We start from the raw sequence: 21,534 nt of genomic DNA on the forward strand, positions 1-21,534 counted from the left end.
AGTTTTCTGAGCATTGCAGACAGGCTGCAAAACTCTGTCATGGGATTTTGTTAATGATATACAGGAGATTTGCTATAAGGGAAAAGGAGGTTATTATCCCTTTGTATAAGGCAATGGTCAGGCCACACCCTTGAGTACTGTGTACAGGTCTGGAGGCCTCATTTTAAGAAGGATGTCCAGTCCAGTTCCTTCTTGAATTTATTTAAGCTATCAACTTCCACAACGACAGATGGAAGTTTGTACCAGCAATTAACCACCCGCTGGCTAAAGACAAATTTCCGCACATCTATTCTACAACTGTCTTTCCTCAATTTAAATTTATGTTCCCTTATGTTCGTAATCTGAGCAAGTGGAAGAATCCCATCAGAATTCAGTGTGCTCAACCCATTCAAGGCCTTATACACTTCAGTCAGATCATCTTGCAGGTGCCTAGTCTCGAGCTGCCGGAATTTGCAGAACTTAAGCCTCTCTTGGTAAGAGGATCCCTTCATTCCGATCACTAATCTTATTACCCTCTCTGTACATGCTCAAGCAAATCTCCATCCTTCCTAAAATGAGGCCTCCAGACATGTACACAGTACTCAAGGTGTGGCCGGACCATTGCCTTATACAAAGGGATAATAACCTCCTTTTCCCTTATAGCAAATCTCCTGTATATCATTGACAAAATCCCATGACAGAGTTTTTCAGCCTGTCTGCATTGCTCAGAAAACTTCATATCTGACTGCACAATTACCACCAAGTCTTTTTTTTCTACCACCCTAAGTATAGTACCGCAGAGTTGGTACGTTCCCTGGGGTTACTTCTACCCATATGCAGTACTTTACATTTGTCAATGTTAAGCTTCATTTGCCACTTCTCAGCCCATCTCCCCAAATTTTCTAGGTCCTGTTGCAGTAGCACACTGCCATTACTGTCATCAACAACCCTGCCAACCACGCTTCTTGATTAGACCGGGGTTCGAGCCCATCACCAACAAATACAGAGGATGCGGAAAGGTCAGGGAATGACCACTGCATTTCCCAGAGTAATATGGCCTTAGTTGCTAATGCTCCTAAAAACCAAATAACAATAACAACAACACCTGCCAACCTTTATATCATCTGCAAAGTTCGACACTAAGCCTGATATACCTTCATTAGTATCATTTATAAATAAACAAAACAACACTGGACCCAACACCGAACCCTGAGGGACTCCGCTGATAACATTAGTCCACGAAGAGCAGTGTCCATTGATTACCATCCTTTGTCTTCTCCCACTCAACCATCCCATTATTCATAGCAACAATTTGCCTCCAGTGCCACACTGTTCCAATTTGTTCAGTAGTCTTCCAGTGCCTTTGTGACCACATCATAGCATCCAATCAAATTGGTCAGACATACTTCTCCCTTAACAAAACATGCTGTGTCCGAGCTAAAACTGAAGTCTTGTCTAGGTGATCCTGCATTTCTTCTTTAACCAGTGCCTCCACTAATTTCCCTGGAACAGAAGTTAAACTAACAGGTCTATAATTACTTATGTCACCCCTTGATCTGCCTTTGTGAATTGGGGTTACATTTGTACATCTCCAGTCCATGGGTACCTCCTCTGAGTTCAAAGAAGCTCTCATAATTATGGCTAATGGTTTGCTTATCCTTTGCTGCCTCTTTTAATATAACTAGCTAGATCCCATCCACCCCGGGTGCCTTTTTTATGTTTATCTTGAACAATTTCTCCTCCACTTTCCTCAGTTTTTACAAAATCATCTATCTCACTGCCCAAGTTTAATTCACCTCTGGCATTCCCCTCCCTGAATCTAAATGCAAAATACTCATTTATTTGTTAGCTACCTGAGCAGGATCATCAACAGTTGAACCATCAATATCCAGTGGACCAATCTGATTCATCCCTTTCCTTCTAGATTTTACATAGGTAAAGAACTCTTTGCTGTTTTTCTTTGCATCCTTTGCCAAGGATTTCTCATAATCTGTCTTTGCCTTCCTAATCTCCTTTGTGACTTGGTTACAGACTTATATCTATCATAGGTATCCATGGCACCCATTAATTTGTATATATCCCATGCTGTTATTTGTTCTGTTATTTGGTTTTTAGGAGCATTAGCAACTAAGGCCATATTGCTCCGGGAATATGCGGTGGTCATTCCCTTGATCTTTCCGCATCCTCTGTATTTGGTAGTGATGGGCTCGAACCCCGGTCTAATCAAGAAGCGTGTGCTACGCACTGCTGCTCCTTCCCACCTGGCTACGGAGTCGCCTCTATATCCCATGCATTTTTCTTCTTTGCCACATGTCTCATTAGTTCACTGACACCCATTTAGGCCTAAACCTTGAATAATATTTCTTAGATGGTATGTAAAGCCTAGTAGCTTCAAAGATTAATTCTTTGAATGCTTCCCATTTTGAATTTGCTGTTGATAACATCATCAGTTGGTCCCACCGTATAGAATTTAGATACTGTCTCAGACCACCATAGTCACCTTTACGAAAGCAAAATCCCTTCCCTTTACCCCTGATGGTAACTCTTTTAGTAAATCCCACTTGAGCATATTGTGATCACTGCTACCTAGTGGTTCCTTTATCTGCAGATTCTTAATGCATGAAGAATCATTACTCATATTGAGACCAGGAGTATTACTCCCTCTAGTTACCTCCCTAACATGCTGATAGAGAACACAATCATTCAATAAATCCACAAAAGCCTTGCTAGTGAATTTGTGAGTGACCAACCCACAAATTCAAGTCAATATCCGGGAAATTAAAATCCCCCATTATAAGACTTCCTGATATACTGGCCCACTATTTCCCTGTACAGTTTTTTTTTTTTATTATACTCATCAGAGTCTTTAGGACTCATAACAGACTTCTAATCTCAAATTTGATTTCCCAGTGTTTGTGTCACACAAAACTGATTCGACACTGCACTGTACAGCAATGTCGACTGGCTGCACTTCCTTAGATTTTATGTGTTTCTTAACTAATAGCATAACCTCTCCTCCCTTTCTATCCTACCTGTACACATTGTACTCCCCCCAAATTCCAGTTCTACATTCCTTATATCTATGTGACACCACATCTCCGATATATTCGAACAATATCTGCCTTTGATGTTTTGACCAACACCTCAAATTCATTAAATTTAGCATTAGTAGAAGCATATGATGCAAGAAAGCAAGCTTATGCAGCATCAGCCAAAAAAAAAAAAAAAAAAAACTTACACTTCACCTCTCTGTTCGTTTGAAATACCTGTCCAGCTGAGCCTTAAATTTATTTAGGCTATCAACTTCCACAACAAGGGATGAAAGCCTCTTCCAACTACCTGCCGGCTAAAGGCAAATTTCCACACATCTATCCTACATCTGTCTTTCCTCAATTTGAATTTATGCCCTCTGTTTTTTTATATGATTGAAGATTTCAGTGAAGGAGAACACATTTCACCCTAATAGCGTAAAAATCTACACAATTGTAGTTAGAATTAACATAGGCACATGATGCATATAGCATCAGCCAAAAAAAAAAAAAAACACACCCTTATTTCACCCATCCACTCGCTCCAAATGTTTGTCAAGTTCTGCCTTGAATCTGTTTAAGCTATAAACTTCTACAACGACAGATGGAAGTTTGTTCCACCAATCAACCACCTGCTGGCTAAAAGCAAACTTTTGCACATCTATCTTAAAACTGTCTTTCCTCAATTTGAATTTATGCCCTCTCAGGCGATTTCTGAGCAAGAGGAAGAATCCCATCTGCATTGAGCATGCTCAAACCATTCAGGGCTTTATACACCTCAATCAGATCACCTTGTACGTGACTAGTCTCCAGACACTGTAATTTGCAAAACTTAAGCCTTTCTTCTTAAGAGCAACCCTTTGTTCCATTCACTAATCTTGTTGCCCTTCTCTGTACTCGTTTTCCAACAGCTCTACATCCTTAAAATGAGGCCTCCAGACTTGTATACAGTACTCAAGGTGTGGCCTGACCATTACCTTATACAAGGGAATAATCACCTCCTTATCCCTGCTAAAAAATTCCTGTATATCATTGATAAGACACTATGAGCTACTCTTGCAGCCCGTCTGCACTGCTCAGAGAACTTCATATTTGCCTGCACCATTACCCCCAGGTCATTTTCATTCTCTACCACTGTCAGTGTAGTACCACACTGACAGTGGTAGAGTCTACATTGCTCTGGGGTTGCTGTTTCCCATATGTAGTACTTTACATTTGTCAAACTTCATTTGCCATCTCTCAGCCCATCTGCTCAACCTGTCCAGATCCAGTTGCAGCAGCATAGTGTCAGTAGTGTCTTTAACAACCCTGCCAACCTTCGTATGATCTGTAAACTTGGACATTAAACCTGATATACCATCATCAATATTATTTATAAATACAGAAAACAATAATGGACCCAACACTGAACCCTGAGGGACTCCACTAATAACATTAGTCCATGATGAGCAGTGTCTATTGATTACCACTCTGTCTTTTTTCCCCCTCAACCACCCCTTTATCCATAGCAGCAATTTATTTACCAAACTCCTAGCATTGGTGTACACACAAGTATACATGCACCTGTTTCTATTCTTAGTTACCCTAACACAACCCATGTGTTTACTTGTACCACAGTGACTCCCCGCAGTCTCTGAAATACCCTGCATCTTGTTTTCCAGGCTGCTGGAAAATAGAAGCAGTGCAAGCATCACTTTCATCTTTGCCAGCGGCTACTCTTAATCTATTATTTTGTGTATTCCCCACAAGCTAGCAGTTTCCCGACCCACCTAACACTGCCTCGATAGAATCAGCAAATATTCTTGCACCCTTTCTATTTAAGTGTATCCCATCCCTGTAGAAGTAGTCTCTCCTGTTAACAAGCACACACCAGAAAAAAATTCTACCCCTTGAGCCTTGCACAATCACTCCAGGGCCGAATTGATTGACATTGCTCTCATCATATGGGCAGAATTGCAGACAACCCTAATTCACGGCTTTTTTTTCAATAGTGACCTGTACTTGTAAAGTAATTCCGCCTGTACAACAATATCACCTTTTGTTCCCTTAAAAGGTGATATCTGCTCTACAATGTCATCAACCTTTGCCACTGGCAGACTTACCCTGGTCCTGTTCCACCTCTTTACACAATAGGGTCCCAATTTCCCTGAGAATAGTCACCGACAACTACTAGTTGATGTGGGACCAGTGCATTCTGCCTTGTGGTTTGCCACTGTGTTGTGTTATTTTCAAGTGTAAGCTCTGGCATTGATGTAGGCAGCTTAGAGCTTGATGGGCCCTCAATTTAGATCCTTCGAGGGCATCCACCCTGTCCTTCAAGTTCTCATATAGGCCTGTAACAATGCTGAGTTGTCGCCTGATTTCCTCATGCTCCTTACATTTGCACACACAAAGACATTCCCCTTGGCAATATCATGTCCCCTACCTGTTTGCCCCACAAACATCAAACAAGCAGTGCATTTTAAAAGGCTGTGATTCAGAGGGCAACTTTCCCCCTGAGTTCTACCCCAAGCCACAGCACTTCCATTAGCTTGAGCCTTTTGCTTTGCTGCTATAGTCTGAGTCATGATTTTGATTCAATTTCAGTACAATATTATAACCCTAAACTTATATCCCAATGCAGTTATAATACTATATATATATATATATATATATATATATATATATATATATATATATATATTTTTTTTTTTTTTTCAGTATCAAGTATTATTTCAGAGTTTCGTTATATAACTGTCATATCAAGTTATGTGTTAACTAATAATGTTATGCTTGTAAAATCTAAGTCGTTTTATGTATTTACTTAAAAAAGTAGGTGCCTCCGTAACCAGGTGGGAAGGAGCAGCAGTGCGTAGCACATGCTTCTTGATTAGACCGGGATTCGAGCCCATCACCACCAAATACAGAGGATGCGGAAAGGTCAGGAATGACCATTGCATATTCACAGAGCAATATGGGCTTAGTTGCTAATGCTCCTAAAAACCAAATAACAATAACTTAAAAAAGTATAATTGACAATGAAGTTTTACAAGATTAATAAATTTTACTGATATTAGTATACTATACTATACTATACTAAGCTAATGCTATCTAGTAAGGATATAAAGTTGTTGTTGTTTGGTTTTTAGGAACATTAGCAACTAAGGCCATATTGCTCTGGGGATATGCAGTGGTCGTTCCCTGAGCTTTCCGCATCCTCCGTATTTGGTGGTCATGGGCTCAAATCCCGGTCTAATCAAGAAGCGTGTGCTATGCACTGCTGCTCCTGCCCACCGGGCTACAGAGGTGCCATATAATGTTGTGTCGTTTAACAATGGCGGCAAGTTACTAATGGTTGTTGAGTGCCCACAACAGTGGGCACTCACAAAAACCCTGATGAAAACTGTTAAAACAACAAAAGAGAGATATCAACACAAAGGCATCTAATAAAGAACCAGAAATATAAAGAGTATATTATCACTCTTTCTACGCTTATCTACGGAAACTTAAGTATTAATAACTTCCAAAATCTCGCTATCTAAAATCAGAATAAACCAACAATCTTGACTAGGCCTATAAGCAGCTTATAGAAAATAATTTAATATAAAAATTAAGTCAATAAAGCGGCTAAATATAGCTAAACCTTTGCATTCACCGGAGCTGCAAAACTTGTAAAACACGTCGATTAGATACCCTTACCGATACTAAGTAATAACCTAAGAAATCTCTATCGAAGTTAAAAATTAAATTAAGTATTGTTACTAGGAATATAAATCTACTCTAGTAAATAAACTAATGCCAATTTAAGTTAATAAAACAGAAAAGACATCTGTGCATAAAATTGGAAATGTAAAAAGACAATAGCATGCCATTCCTAGATCTCTTGTTAAATAAACATTTAATAACTCTCTCTCTCTCTTAATAGAAATATAAATACAGAAAACCAACAGACACAGGATCTATTATAAAGGTTTAATTCTAATCACCTTGTGAACACAAAAGTAGGCAATACTTAAGTTTCATTCTTAGAGCCTATAGTCTATGTAAAGATCGGGCCCTCAATGGAGAAATCAACAGCATTTCCCAAATATTTAGCAACAGTGGGCACTCACAAAAACCCTGATGAAAACTGTTAAAACAACAAAAGAGAGATATCAACACAAAGGCATCTAATAAAGAACCAGAAATAGAAAGAGTATATTATCACCCCCTATATCTCCCAAATTATTAAACAGATTATAAACATAGCCAAAAAATATGTGTTGTAGACGAGGTTTACAAGAACTAACATCATTAAAAATATGATAAAACCCTCTCCCAAACTTCCCCTCTGATGAAAACTTTTACCATCAAGCAACCTGAATACAATTTACAATGCAAAGACTGCCAAAATCATACATTGGAGAAATTGGTAGAAGATTGTTCGAAAAAATTTAAAACACAAATACAATATTGCTCATGGCTAAATAACAAAATTGGATCCAGCTTTCCACGCTTGTTTGTTATTTGGTTTTTAGGAGCATTAGCAACTAAGGCCATATTGCTCCGGGGATATGCAGTGGTTATTCCCTGACCTTTCCACATCCTCCGTATTTGGTGGTCACGGGCTCGAACCCTGGTCTAATGAAGAAGCGTGTGCTATGCACTGCTGCTCCTGGTTACGGAGACGCCAGCTTTCCACACCTGGTGTTTGAGGACTATCAATGGAATTTCAACGATATCTTGGTCCTAACCACCGACAGATAACAGAAAATGCAGACTATACAAAGAATGACTAACTATCAGCATAACAAACAATATTAACTGAAACAAAGGCATGCAGATAGACAATAACCACATATTTTCAAAAGCAGAGTATTAGAGCAGATGAAAAAATAAGAACCCACAATAAGTACAGTAAACCCCCGCTATTCGCGGGCGTTACGTTCCTGAGAAATGCCGCGAATACCGAAAACGCGAATACTGAGTTATGGCTCCCATAGTAATAAAGGGGTTCCGTTCCAAAGTATGAAATATATAAGAAAAACTAGTCTAAAATTTTGTCTTTGTATGTATTATATGTACTTTCATAATATGACTATATATTCATAGACAATACATAGTGAAATGCAAGCATATGGCATCGAAATGAAAATAAGAAACAATTTAATATTAAATGTAATATTTATTAGAAATTTCAAACCAGCGCCTTTGCTAGCTAAAAAACTTATCCCGCCAGTGCTATCAAGTTTCGTTAAAGTGTTGATAAAGGAGTTTTGCCTTTTCACGAATGCTGAGTGAACTTAATGGAATTTTATTTTGAGTTCGGTCTTCTATCCACAGATTTAAAGCCTTTTCCATTTTTTCTAATTTAACATCACGAGTTACAGAGCAAATTTTTGAAGCAATTAGCGCGTTTTCATGGACACTACGGCGGGTTTTTTCTTCCGATTTTTTGATTGATCATACCATTGACTCATTGATTTTATAATGTTTTTCCACTAAAGAGACACTTTCACCATTAGAAATTTTGTCTACTAACTCAATTTTATTCGCTAATGTCATCACCTTCTTTGATCTTTTCACATTTCCCTTGTTATTCGTAGCCATATTTTTGTACGGGTTAGGAAGAACTTGTCCACAATAAAGTCACTTTCTTCCGTTAAAACACTCGAGAAAGTCTGTTTTATATTGCAAAACGGTAGATTTATCATTTTTGTAAGCATATCAATTTATAAATTGATAAATTTATTCAATTTATAAGCATATAAATTAAAAGCAAACGACGAAACCTTCCATGACAAGCGCATAACACATACTGAACAAGGATTAGCGAGAAACTTCCACGCTCGCGATTTTGTCACCCCTCTCCCCCCACCCACTGAGCGCTGTTTTGACCGGGAAAGATAATTTTAGCTACTCCCATGTTTTTTTTTTATGGCGGAAAATGTTCACGGCGCTTTAAAATTAACATTTTTTTTTAGGCTTCATTTTATATTAAATCGGCGACCGCGAATACGCGAAACCGCGAATACAGATACCGCGAATAGCGGGAGTTTACTGTATATCCAAAAAAAAAAAAAAAAACCCATCCCTCCTTGCTAATGTAATTATGAAGTCATCCACACAATTAATGGATGTTGTCTAATCAAACAATATCCAAATCCCTTCTCTCTTTCTAAATATCCTTAGCGACAAACCAATCAAAGATTGATCGAGAGACGTTAACGGAAGTTTTAATTCCAAACTTTCTTAGTTTAAGAGTATAGTATGGAACACACAAATATAATGAATTGTAATCCACTGTTTTGTTCTGTGAAGCTGATGTTATTGTAAGGACAGCATTACAAGAGTGCAAGTAATAATAGTTATCCATTTACTTAACATTAATTGATTTATTAGTAACCTTATTAACCATATTAATAACTAATGTAAAATGATTTAAAACTGTTAAAACTTAATTCTTTACCTGATGTTTGATAATAGCTATTTGTTAACTAATTCAAGACAAAACCTTAACAAATAAGAAACGTGTAATTAAAGTTAACAACTTTATGAAAATCATATCACCATAACTTGCCAGTTCTGCTCTCTTTATAATCACTGAAGAAGCAGTACAGGAAGTACTTCAAAATGTTTGAGAATAATCTGTAATTCTTTAAGAAAATAAAGCAGATAACACTCCGTGCTCATTATTTCACTAGTTTCCTATTCTATGGTAAGTCAATATCATTCAGTCCTTTCCTTCTAGTTATTACCCAATCATAAATTTATTGATCCTATTACAAACTTACATTCAAGGTTTACAAGAACCCCTCAAACATTGTTTATTGTTTTTCATCTAAGAAGACATATTTCCTGTGAAAACAGGCTCCAGGAAACTCTTCCTCTTCTCTTATCTTCATTAGTTGAAGCTTATTTCTGCTGTTATTCTTGGCCTTCTTTGCCAACAGTTTCTCCATTAAACTGCTTTTGTATGTCTAATCCCCCATCCAAAGTAACTTTATTATGGACTCATTTATATTTGCTGTACTATGAATGTTCCCACTTAGGAACTGTTTCAGTTATGTTAATAATGGTATCTCTTCAAAGGTGTTCTGATAACAGCATATTCCATTATTTTTTAGAGGTAAGCTATCAGAAAAGTAAGAATTGGTATTTAAGAATAATTTTCAGCTTCATTATTTGTCTCTATTTACTTCCTTGTTGTCAAAGGCTGCACAAAGATACACATTTCTGCAGAAGTGTGTGTATGTATATATTATTATTTTATAATTCTCCCCTAAAACTTTTTCAGGTATTCTTATGAATCAATTGAGAGTATCTCCAAGTTTCTTTTGGAAAAAACAAAGCACAGGCCACACGTTGGAATTATATGTGGGACTGGAATGGGTGGTCTAGGAGATATATTGGATGAAAAGGAATCATTTCCATACAAGGATATTCCTAATTTTCCTGTAAGTACAGGTGAGTGAGTGAGTGAGTGCTATAATGTTATAAATTTTGTTCTTAGTAAATTATACTGTTATTTAATACTTGAAGGTTGATACTGTACTGTTATAATCTTATACACCAAGAAAAGCATCAATTCTGAAAATTGCAGCATCTGGAGACTAGGTGCCTGCGAGGTGATCTGATTGAGGTGTTTTAAGGCTTTGAATGGATTGAGCAGGCTTAATGCTGATAGCATTCTTCCTCTGGCTCAGACTGCACACAAATTCAAATTGAGAAAGGATGGTTGTAGGACAGATGTTTAGAAGTTTGCCTTCAACCAGTGGGTGGTTGATTGCTGGAAGAAACTTCCATCTGCTGTTGTGGAAGTAGGCAGTTTGAATAAATTGAAGGAAGAACTGTAAAAATATTGGAGGGGATGGACAAATGATGTGGAAAGGTGTTTTTTTTTTTTTTTTTTTTTTTTGGCTGATGGCTTTATTTTGGCTTTATATACACTTGCTTTCTTGCATCATTTGCCACTACTAATACAAAAATTGGAGTATTAATAAGACCAAATGCTGCAAAAAAGTGTTTTTTTTCTGCATCAGCCAAAAAGAAAAAAAGAAAAGGAAATACAGTGGATTCCGGTTATTTGGGCCACCGGTTAATCGGGGCAGCCGTTTATTTGGGGCAAATCTTAAAAAACAAAAACCAAGCGAGAAAATAGCCAGGGTTTACTTCGCTTAATTGGGACAAAATGCCGTTTAATCGGGGCAGGAGACCTCAGCACTGGAGATTACCCTATGATTGTCTCCGACCGTACCACGTAGTTCGGTCGGATTTTTGGAGGTCACAAACATAAAACAATAAAAATAATTAGCAGTCACCTGTTTATTGGGCTTTTCTGTTAGTGCAATCTATCATAAACGGACAGTAAACTCGATCTTATTGAATTTTCGATAATACCGGCAGCTGGAATTCTGTGGGTTATTATGGTAAAATGTGTTTACACTTCCATGGAATCTTCAATCATATAAAAAAAATAATTTTCAGAATCTTCTCTTCATTCCTATTTTTAAAGCTTCCTAATTTGTTACTCCGTTCTCACTTGCGCGTGTTGTGTTACTTGCAATTTGTGTGTGGCCTCTTCTTTGTTATTGATTGCTTATCTTTTTACTGTTTTAAATTTTAACCCCCACCCACAAATGTCAGTGAACAGAAATGGCAACTAGTTAGTATGTACATATTACAGTACGTATTAATTATTCCGATTATCACGTATGTTCTTCCGATTTTCACTTATTTAATTTTTTAATTGGTAAGGTAATAAAGGGTAAATTTGTGCTTAATATATCTTTACTTTTATAGCCTGTGGATAATATTCCTCCTATTTTCGCTAATTAGAATCGCTGTTTAATAGAATTAAAATTCAATTCACAAACGTGATCATAATGACCGGCGCTTACTGCACATTGTATAGTGAACGGTACTTTACTATTTTGAGTTCGTCGTAACGTGATTTGATTGTACAGTGAACTAATTGTAAAGGGGGGGGGGGGGTAAATTGTATTTTTAACTATTTACGTGAAACTTCGGATAATTGGGGCAGCCGCTTAATCGGGCCAAAATGCACTAGTCCCGATGTGTCCCAAATAACCGGAATCGACTGTATATAAATATATATAGTGAAATAAAATGTATGCCAGTAGAGTGAAAATGAACTTAACCAAGCAAACAATACGAAACAAAAGAAAAAAAGGGGTGGGGGAAGAAAAATAAAGAAGAGAGTACTGTTGGAGAATCATTTGTAAATAATTTAGAAAATGAAGGCCAAATACAAAGAAATGTATTGGTGCCCCCCCCCCCCCCTTGATGGCACCAGTTTCCAAATTGTTTGAAACATTACTAATATGGAAACATAATTTAATCACGATACATGACCAATAAACTAAAAAATAAGAAAATAAAAGAAGATACTGACCATTATGCCCCATCTTGTCGCAGGACCATGAAGCCATAATAGCCAGGGAATCGCTGCATTTAGAACGCTAAACAAGTCCATGCCACGACTGAGTGATCGAGCACCATTATGCAATAGATGCGACACAGTGATCAAGCAAATTATGCAATAGATTTGCATAATGGTGGTCCTTATGCAGTGCTAAAATAAAAAGACAGAAAGCCTATACTCACATGGTAAAGAACCACACCACTGACAAAGCAACAGCAAAACTTGCGTGTACTGTATATAGAAATTAAATTGGACTCTAGGATATTATTTAGCATATTATATGAGTACTAGGCTTTCTGTCGTTATTTCAGCACTGCATAAGGACCACCATCATGCAAATCTACTGCATCGTCTGCTCAATCATTGTGTCGTTCAGTCGTGGCATGGACTTGTTTAGCCAGGGCTGTACCGAGCCATTTTAGTACCTGAGGCAAGAATGAAAAATTGCACCCTCCCCTAAAATATATTTTTTTAAAATTAATTTAAAAAATATGACTTATTTAAAATACATTCCTGGTACACATTTAATAAAAAATTAAAATTGAGTTTATAAAAATGACAACCAGTGGGGCGACAGCCATGGTGGTGCTCAAGATAACTCTGGCACTCAGAGCTTGGTATCTGTAGAGTGGTGCGATAAAGATTTTTGTCTTGCAAAAGCAAATTGATAAACAGATTGGAATAATCAAAACATAAAATCGAAAACGTTGGCAATTATTTAATCTTTCTTTTGGCACCCCTTTCAGCTTTTAACCTGAGGCAAGAGCCTCGTTTGCCTCACACATCGCATAGGAACCCTCTGTGTTTAGTGTTCGAAATGCAGTGATTCTCTGGCTGTTATGGCTGATTCTCTGGATATTATGGCCTCATCGTTCTCTGACTGTTGTTTGTTTTTTTGTTATTTGGTTTTTAGGAGCATTAGCAACTAAGGCCATATTTCTCCGGGAATATGCGGTAGTAATTCCCTGACCTTTCTGCATCCTTCGTATTTGGTGGTGACAGGCTCGAACCCCGGTCTAATCAAGAAGCGTGTGCTATGCACTGCTGCTCCTTCCCACCTGGCTACGGAGGCGCCTTGTCCCCTAGCGAGATGGGGCATAATGGTCAGTCTGTTTTGTTTTATTTTGTTATTTTTAGTTTATTAGTCATGTATTGTTGGTAGATTACATTTCCATATTAGTGATATTTCACACAATTCGGAAACTGGTGCCATCAAGGGGGTGCCATTAAATTTCTTTGTATTTGGCCATTATTTTCTAAATTATTTAGGAACGATTCTCCAACAGTACTCTTCTGTATTCTCCCTCCATATTTTTATTTTGTTTCGTATTGTTTGCTTGGTTAAGTTCATTTTCACTCTACTGGTTTGCCATGCTATTGGCATAGCATACATTTTATTTTACCTTTTATTTAACTTTATCACATGCAACATGTAGTAGTATGTGCATTTTTTTCTGCCACTGATGCTTGCTTTACTATGTTTATTTTATTTTACTTTTGCTGTTTGTTTTTTAAGTTTAATTTGGATTTTTTTATATATATATAGAAAGTTAAATAAAACCAATATTCTTCTGTTCCCATTCTCGCTACTGCTGCCATGGGAATCAAATTATTCCAATGTTTGACAACTTGCTGCCCATATTAATTTCAAGATTCACTCTTCTGTTATTCTCTGATATTTTATATTTGTTCCCTTGGTTTTTGTCTCATCTATACAGAGAACAGACTTTCCTCATTGTTTCACTGAACCCCTTCTGTGCTTTAAACTACTCAGTCAGATCTCCCTTAGAAGTCTAGTTTTCAAACTGTAGACAACGCACACAACCTAATTTGTTCTTTATATTATTTCAATTTGCTCTCATCATTAATCAAATTTCTCTTCTTTGAACCCTCTTAGAAGTTCTGTGTCTTTTTACCAGTGTTGTCTCCAGATCTCAATACAGGATTCCAAATGCAGTTTAAAGATAGTCATAGTCTTGCGTATAGGGATAATGATGATGTCCTCCTGTTTCACTGCATGGAAATTCACATCAGATTGAATCATTGACATGATAGGAGAGAATATATGATGAGAGCCTTGTTGATCAATTCAGCTGTGGAGAGATTGTGCAAGGCTCAAGGGGTAGAATTTTTCTCAGCCTGGTCTGTGCTTGTTAACAGGAGAGACTGCTTCCACAGGGATGGGATAAACGTAAATAGAACGGGTGCAAGAATATTTGCTGATGCCATTGAGGCAGAGTTAGGTGGGTCGGAAAACTGCTAGCTTGGGGGGATACTAGGACTAATAGATTAACAGTAGCCACTGGCAGAGGTGAAAGTGATTCTTGCATTGCTTCTATTGAAATGCAATTGAGCAGCAGCCTGGAAAGCAAGGCAGTCAGAATTTTCAGGACTACTGGGAGTCATAGTGGAACAAGTAAATACATGGGCTGTGTTAGGGTAACTAAGAGTAGAAACAGGAGCATGTATATTTGTGCTAGGAGTATAGTTAATAAATTTGATGAGTTTGAAGTGCTAGTCAAGACATCAAAGGCAGATATTGTTGGGACATCAGAGATGTGGTGTCACACAGTCATAAGCAGTGCAGAATTGGAATTTGGGGAGGACAATGTGTTCAGAAAGGATAGATAGGACAGGATGGGAGGAGAGGTTATGCTGTTAGTTAAGAAACACATAAAATCTAAGGAAGTGCATCCAATTGATGTTGGTGGACAATGCAATGTTGAGTCTGTTTAGTGTGACATAAGCACTGGGAAAGGAAAAAATGAGAGTAGGTGTGTGTTACAGGCCTAATGAATCTGAGGTGTATAATGAGCAATGGTGCAGAGTAATAGTGGGCCAGTAAATCAGAGTGCCTTATAATGGGGGATTTAATTACCCAGATATTGACTTGAATTTGTGGGTTTGTCACTCACACACTAGCAAGACTTTTGGGGATTTATTGAATGATTGTGTTCTATATCAGCATGTTCAGGAGGCAACTAGAGGGAGTAATACTCTTTGTCTCATTATGAGTACTGATTCTTTTGCATTAAGAATCTGCAGATAAAGGAACCACTAGGTGGCAGTGATCAGTGTGCTGATGTTGAATTTACCCGAAGAGGTAACTACCATCAAGGGTAAAGGGAAGGGTTTTTTCTTTCGTAAAGGTGACTGCAGTGGTCTGAGACTGTATTTAAATTCTATACGGTGGGACCAACTGGTGATGTTGCCAACAGCAAATTCAAAATGGGAAGCATTCAAAGAATTAATCTTGGAAGCTACTAGGCTTTTCATGCCAACTAAGAAATATTGTTCAAGTCTTAGGCCTAAATGGATGTCAGATGAACTACTTAGACATGTGGCAGTGACGAAAAATGCACGGGATACATATAAATTAACAGGTGACATAGTAGCCTCTGATAGATATAAGCTGGTCTGTAGCCAAGTCACAAAGGAGGTTAGGCAGGCAAAGGCAGATTACAAGAAATCTTTGGCAAAGGATGCAAAGAAAAACATCAAAGAGTTCGTTACTTATGTAAACTCTAGAAGGAAGGGGATGAATCAGATTGGTCCAGTCGATATCAATGGTTCAACTGTTGATGATCCTGCTCAGGTAGCTAACAAACTAAATGAATATTTTGCATCTACATTCATACATGAGGAGTTATTCAGGGAGGGGAATGCCAGAGGTGTATTAAACTCAGGCAGTAAGCTGGATAATCTTATAATAACTGAGAGTAAAGTGGAGGCTAAATTGTTGAAGATAAACATAAGAAAGCCTCCTGGGGTGGGTGGAATCTATCCATTTATATTAAAGGAGGCAACAAAGGAAGTAAGCATACCCTTAGCCATAATTATGAGAGCTTTCTTGGACTCAGGTGAGGTACCCATGGACTGCAGATGTGCAAATGTGACCCCAGTCCACAAAGGAGGATCGTATGTAATTTCAGGTAATTATGAACCTGTTAGTTTAACTTCTGTTCCAGGAAAATTAATGGAGGCACTGATTAAAGAAGCATTGCAGGATCATCTAGACAAGACTTCAGTTATAGCTCGTACACAGCATGGGTTTGTTAAGGGGAAGTCTTGTCTGACCAATTTGATTTGATACTATGATGTAGTTACAAAGGAACTGGATGCAAAGAATTATTTGATATCATATATTTGGATCTTAGAAAGGTTTTTGATTCTGTTGCACATGCTGCACAAATTGGAGCAGTGTGGTATTGGAGGCAAATTGCTACTATGGATAAAGGGATGGTTGAGTGGGAGAAGACATAGTGGTAATCTGTGGACACTGCTCTTCATGCACTAATGTTATTAGTGGAGTCCCCAGGTTTCAGTGTTGGGTCCATTGTTGTTTTCTGTATTCATTAATGATATTGGTGATGGTATATCAGGCTTAATGTCCAAGTTTGCAGACAATACGAAGGTCGGCAGGGTTGTTAATGATGCTAATGAGAGTACGCTGCTGCAACAGGATCTAGAAAAGTTGATCAGATGGGCTAAGAGGTGGCAACTGAAATTTAACATAGACAAATGTTATGTAGTGCATATGGGAAGCAGTAACCCCAGAGTTACATAAGAACTGTGTGGTGCTACACTGACAGTGGTAGAGAGTGAAAAGGACCTAGGCAGGCAGTTTTTTGAGCAGTGTAGAGGGTCTACAAGAGTAGCTCATGGTGTCTTGTCAATGATATACAGGAATTTTTCTAGCGGGGAGGAGGAGGTGATTATCCCCTTGTATAAGGGAATGGCCAAGCCACACCTTGAGTACTGTATACAGGTCTGGAGGCCCCATTTTAAAAATGATGTAGAGCTGTTGGAACGTGTACAGAGAAGGGCAACAAGATTAGTGAATGGAACAAATAGTTGCTCTTACAAAGAAAGGCTTAAGTTTTGCAGATCACAGTGTCTGGAGACTAGGCACCTGTAAGGTGATCTGATTGAGGTGTATAAAGCCTTGAATGGCTTGAGGATGCTAAATGCTGATGGGATTCTTCTTCTTGCTCAGAATAATCACCCGAGAGGGCATACATTCAAATTGAGGAAAGACAGTTGTAGAATAGATGTGCACAAGTTTGCCTTTAGGCAGCAGGTGGTTGATTGTTGGAACAAACTTCCATCCGTCGTTGTAGAAGTTGATAGCAGATTCAATGCAGAACTAGAGAAACATTTGGAGCAAGTGGATGGGGGAAATGAGAAAGGTGGGTGGGGTCTGTGTGTTTCTTTTGGCTGATGCTATACAGGGTGTGTCAAAAATATTTGGTACAAACGTTTAGGGGAGGTAGGTAACATCTAAAGGAATGTGAATCGCATAGGAACCCATAACTGGAAACGTCACTGTAAGTCGGTACATGGCGCTGTTCATCAGGTTGCGAGAGGGAAAATTTCTGGTTTACTCATTCAAGCCGTAGTCGCCGCACGGAGAGAATGCATCGATATACGAACTGTGATTTGGCAGACATGCACCTAGTGTATGGATTAGCAGAGGGCAATGGATAAGCCGCTCAACGAATTTATGGAGAACACTTCCCAGACAGACATGTACTGGACCACCGTTTGTTTGCCCATGTGCATCAAAATTTGTGCGATTATGGGTCATTTAGAGGTAACAGGAGTAGTGCGGGCAGACCATGTTCAATGCAAACTCCCGCCATGGAAGAAAGTGTGTTGAATGCCGTCCAGAATAATCCTACTACCAGCACACGTGCCGTTGCCTCTGCCTTAGGAGTGTCTCGTTGCAGTGTACAGCGTGTCTGGAACAACGATTCCTTACACCCCTTTCATCTCCAAAGGGTGCAGTTACTGCTCCCCCAAGATCATCCTGCAAGTGTGGCTTTCCAAGAAAGTGTTCAAGACTTAATTTTCCAGCCTATATCTTGTTCACCGATGAGGCTTATTTCACTCTGGAAGGCTTATTCAATCAGCACAATGCTCATGTGTTGGCTCACGGCAACCCACACGGTGTGTGCCCCCATGCGGTACAACATTGCTTTGCAATAAATGTGTGGGCAGGTATGGTCGGTGACTGCTTAGTCGGCCCATACCTGTTACCATCGTGCATGAACTCCACTAAATATCAGATCTTTCTTGAACAAGTTCTAGCAGGGTTACTTGACGATGTTCCAGCAAATATGAGACGCAACATTTGGTTTAAACATGACGGGGCACCTGCCCATTATGGAAGGTGTGTTCGTGACCATTTGAACAGGCATTTTGGGCGTTGATGGATTGGCCATGGTGGATCCGTTGCCTGGCCCCCACTCTCACCTGATTTATCGAGCCTTGATTTCTTTCTGTGGGGGGGCCCTCAAATCTATCGTGTATGAATCGCCTGTGGAGATGAAAATGGATCTTGTGGCGAGACTCGTCTGCGCTCCTGCTACTGTCAAAGAAACTCTAGGTGTATTCGACCGTGTCCGCCAATCCATGATGCATCGGTGTCACGCATGCGTCGTGTCTCATGGTGGAACCTTCGAGCATCTGTTGTAACATCATGAAATGCATCCATCTCGTACTCCATTGTTAATATTATGTCAAATAAATGTTTGCCACTAATTACTGTCTTGTGTCATTTCTGCTTCTTATGCCTCTGCTACTACTTTCCTGTCACGTTTCCGGTTATGGGTTCCTGTTCGATTCACATTCCTTAAGATGTTACCTACCTCCCCTAAACGTTTTGTACCAATATTTTTGAGACACCCTGTATAAACTTGCTTTCTTGCATCACGTGCCCATGCTAATGCTAATAACACCTGTCTTTTTTTGTCTTGAACTGCTTTTAGCTTCCCCTTCTCCCAACTTATGCGTAACTCAGGGATTTCAGTTTCTCAGATTCATAACCTTACATTTAGATGTATTAAATTTTAGTTACCATTTTTCAGACCATGTATGCAACCAATCCAACTCCTTTTTAAAGCATCGTGGCCTGACTCTAATTGTTAACTGCCTTTCTCACCTACAAGTTATCAGCAGAATTTGACAGCTTCCCTTGGATATCCTCATCGATATTACTTATGAAAATTAGAAATGGGAAGGGACTCAATACAAATCCCTGGGAGACCTCAATTGTTCCTTTGATTCACCCTGAAGACTGATTACACTGATTTACAGTGTATCTGGGGTTTGAGTAAAACTATGTGGCAGTTATTTATGCATGTTTACTGATTACTAAACAGAAGTCTGTTTGTTTCTATCACATAAAGATTGCATAAAGGTGTTTCCACATAGAAAGCATGTGACCGCTCATCTGGACTAGCAGCAAAATGCAGTTAAAGCTTCTCACAGGCTATGATAATAGTTGAAAGTGAAAGAGAAAAATATTTTTGCGAACGAATTTGAAAATCTTCAAAATAAAGATTCTAATTAACAATATGCTGTAAATCTTTTAAAATCATTGTCATTATATACAATGGTGGACAAAAAAAACTGCATCACCTTAAAAAAAGTAACATTTGTAGTGAAACGTATAAGATACTTTTTTGATTACAGTCATTTTGTTTTTTGTTGCAAAACAAAGGTATCGCATCAGCCATTTCTATAAATACAGCGTTGGAGGGGTATACACACTCATTAGTATCCTGTTTTGTGGAGGTGTAAGCATGGCTCCATATGTTCAGTTGACACTTAAGGGGAAAAAAAAAAAAAAAAGTGTAGCTGTTGCTCTGTCCCGGGAAGCGCTTTCTATGCATGCTATCGTTGATAAAATAGGCTGCCACCAGTCAACAGTATCCCAGGTGCTGAAACTAAAGCGTGAAACCGTTGATGTGAAGTGAAGCCCTGGATTAGGCTGTAAGCATGACCTGCGCCTTCCCAAGATCCATATTTGAAAATTCGTCATCATCATGCTAGTGCTCCTGATCTAAAACTGGACTTTAAGATGGTGTTGAAACAAGTGCGTGGACTATCCAAAGATGGCTTTCAGAATGTAGTCTACTTGCCTATCGGTCCAACAAGAAGCCTTTGTTGACCCAACAAATGAGGAAGAAGCGACTTTCTTGGGCTAAAACGCATCTTTCATGGACAAAACAGTAATGGGACACTCATCACTTCTGACGAATCGAAATTCAACCTGCAAAAAAAAAAAAAAAATTGATATTAGAGTCCCCCGTAAATGATAACATCTACCCATATATTTATTTTGTCTGTAAATTGCTTGTGTTCTCTGGTCAATTTACCTGTTTACTGGATGAAATAATCCCTGTTTCTGGGGGGGAACCTTGCTATCTACACCTGAGACCGACTAACTCAGCCACGGAGTGAAAAAAGCCCACTAAAGTTCCTCGCATCATCCATGGGATTCAAACCTGGGGCTTTTCCACCCGGTGTGGGATGGACGGCGACGATACCACTGTCCTACCTGCGCAGACAAAATTCAACCTTCATGGCTTGGATGGGAAGTGATATACGGGATGACAAAAATTGGAGGCATACCATCCTGACTGCATAACACAGACTGTAAAGTTCCCCTCCGGTCAGATGGTCTGGTGATGCATAACAAGCAAAGGGGTGGGGCGAATTAAGTTTATTGATGGAACGGTGAATGCGGAAACCTACACTGCTATCTTGGAGAAGTGCCTGAAATCCATTATTAAGGATCACCACACTTCAGCACCTTGCCACACAGCAAAATTGGTAAGTTTTATGCTATTTAGATTTAACAATGAGTTTGTCTTCTTGTCTCACAAGGCTTAAAACATTTACACCCATATTTTCACTCAGTTTTTCTCTCTTAAGGTGCAGTCATACCTCAGAAATGCTGGCATTACAGTGTTGGACTGGCGTAACAACAGTGCAGATTTGAACTTTATTGAAAATTGCTGGTACATAATGTCGTCTCAAATTGGTCAGAAGAAGCCAACAAGTAAGATTCAGCTACAGGAGAGCATTGTAAGGGTCTGGTATCACTAAATTGGGCAGCCGTATATCCAGAAGTTGGTTAACTCTATGCCAGATCATTGCAAGGCTGGAATTGCAGCTCGAGGAGGAACAACAAAATATTGAGGATTTATTTTGCTGATTTACATTGCATAATACTATTACATTAACTTGTCATTTCAGTTTGTACACGTAAATGCAATAAAATTAATTTGGTTGTTGTGATTGCCTTTGCATAATTTCTCATATTTCCATTAATTA

At 38.7% G+C, this 21,534-nt stretch overlaps 1 protein-coding gene across 1 annotated transcript in view; it reads left to right on the forward strand.

The window, feature by feature from the left end:
- Positions 1-21,534, forward strand: part of LOC150089923 (purine nucleoside phosphorylase-like) — a 131,573-nt gene that overhangs the window by 49,270 nt on the left and 60,769 nt on the right. The window contains exon 3 of the mRNA XM_090368900.1: positions 10,264-10,433. Coding sequence (XP_090225026.1) covers positions 10,264-10,433 — 170 coding nt within the window. The remainder of the gene's footprint in view (positions 1-10,263; positions 10,434-21,534) is intronic.

This window comes from Mastigoproctus giganteus, chromosome 2 (assembly GCF_048544385.1).
Source record: "Mastigoproctus giganteus isolate SK-2022 chromosome 2, ASM4854438v1, whole genome shotgun sequence".
Classification (NCBI taxonomy): Eukaryota; Metazoa; Arthropoda; class Arachnida; order Uropygi; family Thelyphonidae; genus Mastigoproctus; species Mastigoproctus giganteus.